General features: G+C 41.2%; 2 protein-coding genes across 2 annotated transcripts; both read left to right on the top strand.

Annotated features, from left to right (window-relative positions):
- The first annotated feature begins 3,407 nt into the window (after positions 1 to 3,407).
- On the top strand, positions 3,408 to 8,840 carry LOC131772813 (uncharacterized). Its single transcript, XM_059088766.2, has one exon. It carries the CDS (start codon positions 3,408 to 3,410, stop codon positions 8,838 to 8,840), a length of 5,433 nt encoding a protein of 1,810 aa, XP_058944749.2.
- Positions 8,841 to 11,929: 3,089 nt separating this feature from the next.
- Positions 11,930 to 13,177, top strand: LOC131774373 (uncharacterized). Its single transcript, XM_059090416.2, has one exon. The coding sequence runs from the start codon at positions 12,071 to 12,073 to the stop codon at positions 12,875 to 12,877; it is 807 nt and encodes a 268-aa protein (XP_058946399.1). The 5' UTR covers positions 11,930 to 12,070; the 3' UTR covers positions 12,878 to 13,177.
- Positions 13,178 to 13,761: the final 584 nt, after the last annotated feature.

The raw sequence follows: 13,761 nt of genomic DNA, 5'->3' as shown, positions 1-13,761 counted from the left end.
AGTCGGTAAATTATATACTGTAAGATTTTACGCCGTTAGTTAACGGCTTAAAATCTTACATATATATACACCGACGCACATAGTGGCGTAAAATCTTACAGTCTTTAGACTGTGTTAGTCACATATTACGCCGTTATCTCACTACCGAAGGTCTTGGGAGTGTTTTGCCTGGCGTTCTTCAGAGGGAAGATGGTTTACCAATTGGAGTCAAATAGGGTGCTTGATTCATATCTGGGGCTTAAGTGGGATGAAAGAATTTTAAATCTAGCTGGAGATTTTGCCTATGTAATTCCAGGAATTATTAAGTATTGGCTGGGACAAAGAAGTCCAATCATTGAATACAAGCTCATCGGGGAACAATATGCTAGAACAGAAGTTGAAAACAGCAACTTTATTACATTTCAGTTTGTGAGAGGTAATGGTAACAGGAACAACTACCATGCCAACAGATCAAATAACAATCCATTGTTTAAACACTATATAGAATCTTTGCCAAATACTTTAGATTCACAATCAAAAGTTCCAATATTATTTTACAGTTGTGGCTGAGTTACCTGGCTTATGGCTGGAAGCAAGGTTGCTGGTGACCTTGTTTTGATACAAACCCCTTTGCTTTTCTTGTGTAAATACAGGCTAGTTAATTCATAGGTCGGGTTACTGAATAAACTGTAAAATGGCCTATTTTGGCAAATAAAATTAAAGGTGATATTTTAAGGGTACCAGAAGTATTAAATGTTTGATCCTGACTAACATTGTGACCAAACTAAAGGAAGATTAGGGTCAGGAAATCCTTTCTCAAGAACTAAATGACATATTCTATAACATAAAACTAACAAAACTAACTAAAACTAAACTAACTCTGGTTAATATTGAAGCTGGCATCTGGGAATCCATTTGCCACCTTCCTTCACCAGATGTGCACAGCAAATTGAAGCTGGACAATTTTTGCATGATGTGCGTGTCTTGATGTTGTGGCCTTTGTTTGAACAGTTATTGCATTTGTAGGTGTTCTTAACCCTTTCATAGCCTGCTGCCTCCAGGAACTGAATCCTGTTTTTCTTCAGAAACAGTTGTTTGAGGGCATCAATCCCTTTGTGATTTGTGGATCTGAAGAAATCTTTAGAAGCTCTATCATTGTATTTTTCCAATTTCAAATCACCAATCATGTCCATAAATTTAGCCCAGATCACTTGTATGTCTGTGTTTTGACTGCAACGAGGGAGAAGCATAGGAATGTTGATATTCTGAAAGAGTTTCAACTTTTCTGGTCTAGTAAGATCTCTATATTCCAGCTTTTTGTTCTCTTTGTTGATTCTAAAATTAAAAGTGATTCCAATATTTTTGATAAATTCTTCATAACATGCCATGTGTTTATATTTATCTCTTGGAATCCATCAGAGGTTTTTTTTTCTCAATAGCATCACTTCTTCTCAGCTCTCTTATGAACAAGTCAATCAAAACATCTGAAATCCTCAGAAAAAGATGTAATGTAACTATGATGACATGGTCCATAGGTATAAAATCAAATATTGGTTGTGCCTTACAGTTGAATTTCTTTCCAGTGGAAAACCTTGCTATTTCGGCAACAGTTCTAGCACCAGATATGGGGTCATTAACTGACCATGTTTTGCTTGTGTCCCACCGTTGCTTCCTGGGACACTTGCACCACACACAAGCATAATCCTCATTTGCCCTGCCTAAACCACATACCAGTGCTAAAATTTCAAATCTCTTCCAAAAAAGTATTCAATTTTATAGGTGCAATTATTTGCACTTATCTCCTTTAAGTTTGACATTTCCATTTGAAGGTCTGCTAGGTTGTCTCTCAGATTATCATATGTCTCTGCAGTTTTTATAACAGCAAGTACATAATTTTCCCTTCTCACCCATTGCCACATCCTTTCCATTGAGAATAGTAAAAGTGAAGTTGACAACTGTAAGCCACTTTCCAATATTTGTACCATCACCACTAAGCTTGATCTTAATAGTTTCTCCATCATTGATTTCTCCATTCTTCTGAAGCCGAACAATGTGCTCTTGCAAGCTTTCTGCAAATCCTAACTAAACACCTTCAACATCTCCTGGTGTTTGTTTCAAGTTCCATTTACTGTTTAGCTCATTAATTTGCTTCTTGATGGAATATGTATTGGGAGACCATTAGCCTTAATGGCAATTTCATGCCAGACCTCATTTGAAATATTGAATTTATCTTTGAGGTAGAGCCACATATTTATGTTATCAATGTCATCATTATTAAGGGCCTTTGGGTCAGACTCTATAAATGGCAGCTCTCCCTCTCCAACAAGATTGAAAGTTTCATATTGATTAGTCTCAGTGTTGAGGACTTCAATTTTGGTTTCAACAAAATTGTACAGCCCAAGAAAAGAGAGTGTAGTTTGGCACTCCTCCTTCAGTTTAGAATAGTCATTCAACTTCTTCTTAGCTGGGCCTCTAACTTTTTTCTCATTTTTAATCACTTTTTTAGCCAATTTAATAAATTTTTTCTTGTAGAAGGCCCCTTTCTTCTCAACTTTCTCGAGAGCTTCTCGGGCTTTTTCATCCACTCGCAATCACTTTGCCTTCTCCTGTACTAACGATTCTTCTAATTTTCTTTTTTCTCCCCTTAACTGGCTATTCTCATCTTTAAGCTGATGCACATCAACCTCGTTGTAATACACCTTAAATCGATACCAAGGGCCCGTTTCCAAATTGCTAAGAAGTGCATTTAATTGCCTTCCGCCACGATTACTAGCTTTCTTGACAGCTTTCTGAAGACAGAATATTTTCTTTCTGAAGACTTCTGATATGCGGCTATTGATTATTACAGCTCGTATACCTGATTGTTCAAACACTTTGTTTACGATTGTTGAAAGGACAGAATCATGGTTTTCTCCGTCTTCGTCTTTACACTGCTTTGAAATAGTATAGATTGTAGGCGCAAGAATTTGTACTATCATTTTTTGTTAGTGTTGGTGTTTCATAGTTTCGTGTTAGGTGTTTATTTTCTCGTCTTCCATTAGTGTCCTTTGTCAGTTACCAGTTTTGTACTTGTTATATTTATTTGCATATCGTATATATATTGGTTGCGCGTAATTTATTTGGTTAGTTGTCTAGTTTGTGAAAATTACCGTTACATATCTAGCTCTGGGTTTCATGTTTTCGTCTTTGGTTTGGTCACATTCGTCTTGTAAGTATCCTTGTTTATTTCGCTTTGTCGTTTTCCAGTACTTTCACTCATACGATGTAAGTTATTTTATGCTCATTCGCGTGCTTGTAATTTTGTCATTTTCAGTTACCGTATTCAACAATGTGTCAAGTTTGTTCTAGTAAAGTTTGAAATACGTGTGATTAGCGTTTGCGGCTATATTTTGTAAAAGACGAATCTGGTTTATTGGAAGTTTATGACGATGTCTCGCAACGGTTCTGATGTCTACCTGTCTTATTCGGCCGGGAAGAACGGCCAACCTGCCGAAAACGGTCCGCGTACTCGTAAACCGAATACCTCTTTGGATCAAGAAGGAATCTCTCTTGAACGCATCCGTGAACTTAGAAAGCGGAGAGGAGGAGTGTTGTCTTCGTTAACGTCCAAGCGTCGAGAGATCGATAGTCTTTTAACGGACGAAAATAATTTGGAGACGGTGAAAGTAAAGCTGTCGGAAATCACGTCGCTATTTCGAAGATTTACCGAGGCTCATGACGCGTATAAAGTAGCTCTGGTTGAGGAAAGTCAGAGACAAGAATCAGACCTCTATTTCGCCGACATTGAAAGCAGTTTAGATTTTTTCTGCCGTACGGTCAATGATTGGTTACGTGTCACGGAAGCCAGGCTTCAAGATAACCTGTTAACGCCTGACGACAGCGCTTCTCAAATTGGGTCCGAGGTTCGTAGCAAGTCTAGACCATCCATGTGTGGATCGAGAACGAGTCACTTTTCTAAAACGAGCTCCATATCTGCTGCAAGAGCCAAAGAGGCAGCTCGCATCGCGGAACTTCGAGCGGAGGCACACGCTTTGAAACACCGCCATTCGCTTCAGGAATCGGAGCTACGCCTCAAAAGGCAAGAGTACGACCTGCAGTTGAAGAAAGATGAATTAAACCTCAAAACTGAGTACGCTAAAGCGGTGGCTAGAGAAGAAGCTTACGCTCAAGCTGAAGCGGGTAATTTCGCGCCTATCAACGTGGCCTCTAGGGATCCTCGTTGTCCCGTTTCAGTCGTATCCTCCATCACTGAAAAGTCAAGGACTGGTGGTTCAAAACGTGAGTCATTTGTACCTGCCGATAAGAAAGAGAAATTGTCTGTGAAGTCAAGTAACCCGGTTAAAGATCATAAGGGTGCTGTGAGTGATTCAAGTTCAAGCTCTGGCAACTCAGGTCTGAGCGACCAGGCCTATGGCATTCTCGTCCAGCAGAACCGAGTAATGGAAGAGTTCGTGAAACAGCAGCAAAGGAACTTGTTGCCCAGGAGACGTGTACCTGTGTTCAGTGGAGACCCTTTACATTACTGTGCTTTCATTCGCGCGTTCGAGACCGTAATCGAAACTAGAGAACTAGATTACGCTGGGAGACTCTATTACCTCGAACAGCACACAGCTGGCAGAGCTCAAGAGTTGGTACAAAGTTGCCTCTACATGAAAGCCGAAGATGGGTACGTAAAGGCAAAGAAACTCTTAGAGAGCAAATTTGGACAGAAGTACAAAATCGCTATGGCATATGTGGATAAAGTCACTAATGGTCCAGTCATCAAAGCTGAAGATGCAGACGCCCTAGAAGGCTTTTCCGTTTTGCTCTCTAGCTGTACAAACACTCTTAAGGCTATCGGCCATTCCAGCAAGTTCGAAAGTCCGGATAGCATGCGGAAGATTATTGAGAGGCTTCCCCCGAAGTTGCAAGCCAGTTGGCGGGACAACGCTGATCGGATCCTCAACTCGGAAGCGAGAGATGTCTGCATTGATGATATTTCACTCTTCGTTGAACAGAAAGCTCGCACCTTGTCCAATCCAGTTTTTGGCAAGCTTCCTTGTTTGGAAAAGGAGAAGAAGAACAGCAAGGATAGGGGTTCGAGATCGAAGTCTGAGAGACCCGGTGGAAAACAGCTAAGCCTCGTCACGATTTCCGAGACGAAATCTGCTCTCAATTCATCTGCTGATGTGGTGAGTGCAGTTCATTCTTCTAAGAAGAACTGTCTGTTTTGTTATGCAGATCACAATCTCACCGAATGTTCCAGTTTCGCCAAAGCACCTCCTACAGATCGTCAGGAGTTTGTCATGAAGCAGAGGCTATGCTTTTCGTGCTTAGGTGGAGGCCATCAGTCTAGAAGTTGTCACAAAAGGAAGCCCTGTATTCACTGTAATAAGAGACACGCTACTGTAATGCATGTAGGTGCACCAGAAGCTATTGTTGCGTGCGACCGTGGTAAGGATGGACCTCAGAGCGAGAACAACCAGTCCAGTACTGAGAAGAACAGAGCTGATCACTTTTGTGGCCTAACCACAATGGAGGGTTCCGTGACTGCATTGCCCATTGTTGCTGTGAAGGTCAAAGTCAAAGGAAGTCCTCGGTCCGTGGAGACTTATGCGTTGCTGGATAATGGATCTAACACCACCTTTTGCTCGGCTAGCCTGCTGAAACGTCTGAGAGTTAGCGGCAAGGAAATGAGACTCAAGCTAACCACCATGGATAGCTGCAACGATGTGGACAGTCTCGTTGTTACGAACCTGGAAGTGACTGATCTAGACGAGAACGTTGTCATTTCCTTGCCAGAAGTTCTTTCCCGACCTTCTATGCCTGTAGTGAAAGACGAGATCCCGAAACAAGAGGATGTGGAGCGATGGCCGCACCTTCAAGGCTATGTATACCTAGCAGAATTGAATTCCGAGGTGGATCTATTAATTGGTGCAAACGTACCTGAAGCCCTACAACCGAGAGAAGTTGTCCCTGCCTCTGATGGGGGTCCATATGCAACTAGAGTTGATCTTGGCTGGGTTATCAATGGCCCAACTGGAAGAAAGCAAAAGTTTGTCCCATCTTCTAGTTTCTTCGTTAACTGTAAGGAGACTCATCCTATGTGTATAGCATGTGCTGATTTTGCAGATGCCACTCTTTCCGATGGTTTAAGCATGTCAAGGGATGACTTAAAGTTCATGAACATTGTAGAGGATTCAGTTATGCAGTGTGAAGATGGTCATTATCAGGTTTCTCTACCGTTAAGGGACCTCAACTTGCAGATGCCAGCAAACCGGAGTCAAGCAGAACGCCGTGCCCTCTATCTTAAACGTAAATTCTCTAAAGATGTGAAGTTTCGCGAGGACTATGTTGCTTGTCTTGAGAAGGTGATCGGTGACGGTTTTGCAGAAAAGGTTCCCCTGGATGTCCTGGAGAGATCAGATGGTAAGGTGTGGTTTATCCCGTACCACGGCGTTTATCATCATAAGAAACCGGATAGAATACGTGTCGTTTTCGATTGCTCAGCCCATTCTCAAGGAACTCCCCTGAATGATGAGCTGTTTCAAGGTCCTGACTTAACCAATAATCTGGTTGGCGTGCTGATCCGTTTCCGTCAGGAGCCAGTCGCAGTCATGGGTGACGTTCAATCTATGTTCCATCAGGTGCGTGTCCCAGAAGTAGATAGAGACCTCCTACGGTTCCTTTGGTGGCCACGTGGCGACTTCTCTAAGAAATTAGAAGAGTATCGGATGACCATACATCTGTTCGGTGCGGTTTCGTCTCCCAGTTGTGCTAACTTCGCCATGCGACGGAATGCCGAAGATCATAGGCACGAGTTTTCCCCTGACGTGGTTAGTACTGTCTTGAAGAATTTCTACGTTGACGACTGCCTGAAGTCCTTACCTTCAGCGGCTGTTGCAATAAAACATGTGGAAGAACTTCGTCGGCTAATGCTGAGGGGAGGTTTCAATTTGACTAAATGGATCAGCAATGACCGCGAAGTCGTGGAATCCATTCCTGTAGAAGCTAGAGTGAAGGGTGTTAAAGATCTGGATCTTGATAACGACGTGCTTCCTGCAGAGAGAGCCCTAGGTGTATCCTGGTTTGTCGAGACAGATACATTTGGTTTCAAAGTGAACATTAAGGAGAAACCTTGTACCAGGCGTGGTATCCTTTCCGTGGTGAGTTCAGTTTACGATCCTCTCGGTATGGCAGCGCCTTTCATCCTTCCGGCAAAACTGCTCCTTCAGGATCTGTGCAGAAAGAGTTTGGGTTGGGATGATGAGATTCCCAGCGACTACCTATCTCGTTGGCGTGTGTGGCTAAATGGTCTGCCGAAATCTTTTGTTGTTCACGTGAGTAAAGATTCGAGTATCGTTTCTATCATCCAACGGTTTTCTTCATGGTTCAAATTGTTGAAGTTTATCGCGCTGTGTCTTCGCTGCCAGAGAAGATTTGTGATGAGGAGAAAAGTGTCAAAGGAGAATTGTTTGGATACTGCTGACGCATCTGGAGCGAAATTGGTGACAAACGCAGAGTTGGAAGAAGCCGGAAAAGAGATTATCAAGTTCGAGCAGAATCTCACCTTTGCAGAAGAATTAGAAGCCGTTAAGGGAGGTAAATGCGTCAAGGGGTCAAGTGCTCTTGCAAGATTAGATCCGATCTTGACCGATGGTCTTCTTCGTGTTGGCGGGCGCCTTAGCAGGGCTACCCTATCAGACGACTCTAAGCATCAGATTACCATTCCTAAAGATTCTCATCTAGCTCGTCTGCTTGTGAACCACTTTCACCAGAAAAGCGGCCATTCTGGTAGAGAATATGTCCTGGCTCTGTTGCGCGAACGTTTCTGGTTGATTCGTGCCAACTCTACTGTTAGAAGTGTGCTTTCATCCTGCTTTGATTGCAAACGACGACAAGGTCCCGTTGGAGAACAAAAGATGGCAAATCTGCCTCGGCCTCGAGTTACACCAGATCAACCCCCCTTCACGTGCGTGGGGATAGATTATTTTGGTCCCTTTCTTGTTCGTCAAAAGAGGAGCATGGTCAAACGTTATGGTGCAATCTTCACTTGTTTGGCACTGCGAGCTGTTCATCTGGAGGTGTGTCACTCACTGGACACTGACTCTTTTATTCACGCACTCAGACGTTTTATCGCTCGTAGAGGTCAAGTTAAAGAAATTCGCTCCGACAATGGTTCAAATTTCGTAGGAGGTGAAAGGGAGCTTCGTGTCATGATTGACAGCTGGAATCAAGCTAAAATTCATGACGCCCTTCTGCAGAAAAGCATCAAATGGGTTTTTAACCCACCCGGAGCCTCGCATCATGGTGGTGTCTGGGAGAGGCTAATTAGATCTACACGCAAGGTTTTGGGTGCCCTGGTTAAAGAACAAAGTCTCGATGATGAGAGTCTTCAGACCTTGTTGTGTGAATGTGAGAGCATTATCAATGGAAGACCTCTGACCACAGTTTCTGACGATCCAAAGGATTTGGAACCACTATCACCGAACCACCTTCTCCTGCTTCGCAGCGAGACACCTCTTCCTCCAGGCTTGTTCTTAGAGAGCGACACATACTCCAGGAGAAGATGGCGGCAAGTACAATATTTGGCTGATGTTTTCTGGGGTCGCTGGAAGAGAGAATATCTCCCTCTGTTGCAATCACGTCAGAAATGGTTTCGACCAAAGAAAAACTTTGCCGCGGGGGACACTGTTATCGTGGTTGACGAAACTTTGCCAAGGAATGCGTGGGCAATTGGTCGGATTACAGAGGTTTTTTCTGACAAATATGGATTTGTCCGCCGTGTCAAGGTTAAAATCAAGACATCAACTTTGGAGCGCCCTATCAGTAAACTATGTCTTCTGGAATCAATTGAACAAGTGGAAGGAAAAATTCATTGACTTTCCTTAATCGTATGATTACCAAGATTGCGTGACTTTTCTTTGAGGAGAAAGATTTAAATTGACACTTTATAGTACTTTGTTGACTCTGTTAGGCGTCTGAACATTAAGTAAAAATCGTCTAAGTTCAATTAGCTCTGTAAAGTTTGCGCCTTTTAGTGTTTTGCTGGTAAATACTTGGATTTAGATCTTCGTATTTAAGGGGCCGGAATGTAGGCGCAAGAATTTGTACTATCATTTTTTGTTAGTGTTGGTGTTTCATAGTTTCGTGTTAGGTGTTTATTTTCTCGTCTTCCATTAGTGTCCTTTGTCAGTTACCAGTTTTGTACTTGTTATATTTATTTGCATATCGTATATATATTGGTTGCGCGTAATTTATTTGGTTAGTTGTCTAGTTTGTGAAAATTACCGTTACATATCTAGCTCTGGGTTTCATGTTTTCGTCTTTGGTTTGGTCACATTCGTCTTGTAAGTATCCTTGTTTATTTCGCTTTGTCGTTTTCCAGTACTTTCACTCATACGATGTAAGTTATTTTATGCTCATTCGCGTGTTTGTAATTTTGTCATTTTCAGTTACCGTATTCAACAATGTGTCAAGTTTGTTCTAGTAAAGTTTGAAATACGTGTGATTAGCGTTTGCGGCTATATAGATTAGTAAGCTGAAACGAAAAATTAATCGGGGAAGTTTACGAAATATCCAGCAAACAAGCGTAAAAAAGGCATTTATCTAGACTTCATACTACGACGAACTTCACAAATCTTACTTTTTTATCTCGTAAGTAAACGATGGCAGATTAATTCCCAAAGCGCTTTCGGAGTTTCCCGATCCATCTCCTACTACTTTCACGCTTACAAAACAGGAAAAAATCAAAAGGAGGAAGATAAAGCTGTTTTGAAACGTCATTTGACGAGGGTAAATCTGCTTTTTGTTCTACACTTTACATATCAAAACAAAGGAAATTTGTTCCTCTTTTTGATTCTGGCGGTACATTTTTAATATGCGCCTGCGCAAAAGAGATATCGCCCGAGACCCTTCGCTCGGTTGTGTTTTGATCAAAAACGCCTTGTTAATTTCACGCAACCGCTTGGAGAAAAGGTAAAAATGACGAGGCAAAAACTTTACCTTCAAGTTAGAAATTAGCGAAATAGAAAGCTGCAATATTATAGTTTAATATTTCAGAGGTGCATTGAGTGCTTTTTTCCGTAGAGAATCCGCACGATGGTAAAATATTCGAAAATTACACTCGATTTGAGTGGGGCGTTGAAATGGGCGTGGTCACTATATTCATGTTGAGACTATTTGTACCCCATGAGTTTGATATGTAATTGGAAATAAAATCAAAGATATGTATTTAAGGTACAAAGCACATTGGGGCACGCTACTGTGGGATTTGACAAAAATTAATGTACGGTGAGAGCCACTCCCCCGCCTCCTATCTCTCCCCTTGGTTTTGCCCCAACAAATCTCAAAAATCAAGCTTAAAAAAATTCACGTAACTCAGGTTCGCTATGATTTTTTTAGTGGAATCGATCGTCATGTATACAAAGCCGAGGCTCACTATAAGTTACACTGCCCAGTGAATCTTTTCTACCAACTGTCGCAATACCTTTCAAACGATACGAAAGGCGGAAAGATTGTGACAGAATACTGGATAAATGCAAAAACATGCTTCCGTTTTTGATGTTTCTCCTGTAAAACAACTGTGAGTACTCTTTGGAACATTTTCACCAAGTGAGATATGCCAACAGACTATAGCTATCGCGGCGGACAGGTGCGTACAGGAGATACCAGCATTGTGGCGTCATAACTGTAGATTACTGACTGGTTTTGTTGATAATTTTGATATCGATATTCTCGTTGTAGAGAGCTCAAGTGATGTGTCAGAAGAAAGCTGTTAGTAGAACAGTTCAATTTATTAGCATTCCCTGTACTGTGAACTCTGATTTTGTAAAGGACAGATAACTAGGGTTTTCCCAAATTCTGCATTAATTTATTTCAAGGTAACCGATAACTGCCACCGCATACTGATTCAGATGTTATCACTGACACTTATTACGTAAACCATTTCTGTGAAAAACTTGATAAAGATTCGTATTGTTTATTCGATCCCGTTATCATCACTTAATACTCCATTACGTGAGTGGCACTCACTCACCCGATGATTTCACACGGTTGGATTATCTCAAAACTGCGTTCAAAAGGATGCTCTTCGTCAACATTTGCTTGTAGAATAATGCTTTTCACGTGGGTGATTTCCGACAAAGTTACATTTAGTGAAATTCTGAATTAAAATCGTTGATCGTTGCCAGGGTCATGCACTTAAGGGGTCCGAAGCTTTTATTCTTAATTTGAGGAATGGTCGTGTGAGTATTAAAAATCGATACCTCAAAATAGAATCTCAGACATGGCCAGCCAGAATCATGTTTCCAGGACTGATGATCACCGGAACTTTCGAAAAACTGGCCTTGTCAAATAGACATATGAATGGATACTTTGTAGAAATAAATGACAGCCAGAGGCCGAATTACCTATATACAATATAGTTTGTGATAAACTGTGATATAGCACAACAAAACTTAAAAGCTCTTAAAAGGTTATAGTGCTGTCGATTTAAGAAATAACAACTATGAAATAGGAAATACAATTGAAAAACTACATAAAGAAAGAAATAGGGTAAACAGATGGCCGGGTACCGCAAGACTCGATAACACCCACTAGAACTAATTTTACTCGCCACAATTCACAAAACAAGTATTTCTTCTAAATGGCAAAAATAATTTTGGATTTCTCATTAATCATTTAAGTGAACACATTGATTTTTGCCGCTCAAATAATGAGCTGAAAGCGTATGTGAATCGATTCTTAGCATTACACTTTGATTCAGCCGCTAGAATTGTTCCGCGTATTTTCTTTCTTTTGTTTTAGTATTCGATTGCCTTTTCAAAGGAGAGATTGTTACACAGGGTTGCACCTGTTGTTATTTTTTTTACCTAATATTGAACTGACGGCAATGCGTGGGACTACAGTTCACGCCTTCGATATAATACGAGCAGCAGGTCAGGATATAAAACCGCGCTAAAGATCATTCCACACTATCATTTGAACTGACTTCACTCTGCGGCCAGTAAGGGCACAACATGAAGTCAACGAACAATTAGTCTGATTTAAAATAAGGAAAACTTTTAGATACAACATAATACGGTCTTTAGAAAGGCGGACGGATTACAAGATGTCAAAAAATCGCATCCTCCTCTGGACAGCCCCACGGTGCGTCTCAACAGCGTTTGAGAGATCGATTATGAATCTAAAGAACTCAAAAATCTTTCACGAGCCGTACTCACAAGCGTTCTACTTCGGTCCAGAAAAGCAAAGTGCCAGATATGCCGCTCAAGAAACAAAACAACAAGCGACCTACCGATCGATCAGCAAAATGCTGCAAAAGGAGTACGATGGCAGAGATTTCGTCTTCTCCAAGGAAATGGCCTACTGCGTGGAAAATAAAATGGACATTTTTGCAGAAGAAGGTTTCAAGAACTTTCAACATTCATTCCTCATTCGTCACCCTCTTAAAGCTGTCTATTCCTTGTACAGAGCCTCCACTAACCCGAAACTCACAGGATGGGATTACTTTGACCCCGCAGAGGCGGGCTTTCGTCAAATGCTCGAGTTGTATGAATTTGTCGACAGAAATATTCACGGCAATCCCGTCGTCGTAGACGCTGACGATCTCTTGGATTATCCCAACGGAATTTTACAGAGTTATTGTGAAGCAGTTGGTTTGGAGTATGAAGAGACCATGACATCGTGGGAACCGGGTCCTGTACCTGAATGGGACGTCTGGGCAGGGTGGCACGAAGACGCTTTGAAAAGCACTGGGTTTAAACCAAGAGCCAAGAAGAACAAGCCTCACGCATTCACTGCGTTCGATTTAGAAGAGCTTCCCCCTGAGGTGGCTGCTGTGGTAGAAGAGTGTATGCCGTACTATGAAACACTAGCAGCTAAAAAGATCTCACCAAAAAGCAATGAACAATGCTAAAGAATCTGACTTGATCTCGCTACTGAAGAATATACAATTCCGCTATTTATTGAATAGGTCTATATATTATTTTCCGTATGGTTAGTTCACCGAAGGGGGGGGGGGGGACAGTGGGAAATTAGTCAAGCGAGATTTTGCTTTTCAATTTCGAGGAATTCTGTCATGGAGAACTTTTTGTCCGATACATCTTTGGTCAATTACATATATTATCACGTCAGAGACAATCTCACTCGACAGTTTGACGAAGAATACATCTGCTTGTTAAGCTTTCACTAACCGTTGCTTTCAATGAACATCGTTCCCGTAATAATAATAATGACAATCTTTAATGAGGAAACTTTTTCACTAAAAAGTGGTTTACAAAAAGGACCTCGAAAATTAAAAATTAAAAATTTACAATGAATAAAAATGCTAAAAGATGCTACTAAAAACTAATGTATCTTATGTGTAATACAAAACTTAAATCAATAAATTAAAAATCTGACGCTTCAAAATATTTACATTATCAGAGGCTCGTATAGTTTTGTCCAGCGAGTTAAAATCACTTACAGCATGATAGCCAGTTCTTTGTTTACCCCAGTTTCTTTTAACGGATGGAATTTTGAGGTTTGCTTTATTTCTTGTGTTGTAACTATGCTGTTCTTGCTGAGTGACTAATGTTAATTCGTGATGCGTGAGACCATTAAGACATTTATATACATGTACGCATCGGCGCTGGAAGCGCCTTTTTTCTAGTGTTAACCACTTCAGTGTAGTTAACGCATCAGACGCAGAGGAATACAGTGGTCGATCTAATATTATTTTAGCCGCCTTATTTTGAAGCACTTGCAAACTAGACATTAAAGTTACATTATGTTTGTCTCCCCAAACTAAATCAGCATACT

Source organism: Pocillopora verrucosa, chromosome 6 (assembly GCF_036669915.1).
Source record: "Pocillopora verrucosa isolate sample1 chromosome 6, ASM3666991v2, whole genome shotgun sequence".
Classification (NCBI taxonomy): domain Eukaryota; kingdom Metazoa; phylum Cnidaria; class Anthozoa; order Scleractinia; family Pocilloporidae; genus Pocillopora; species Pocillopora verrucosa.
This window is presented reverse-complemented; position numbering and strand designations above follow the sequence as displayed.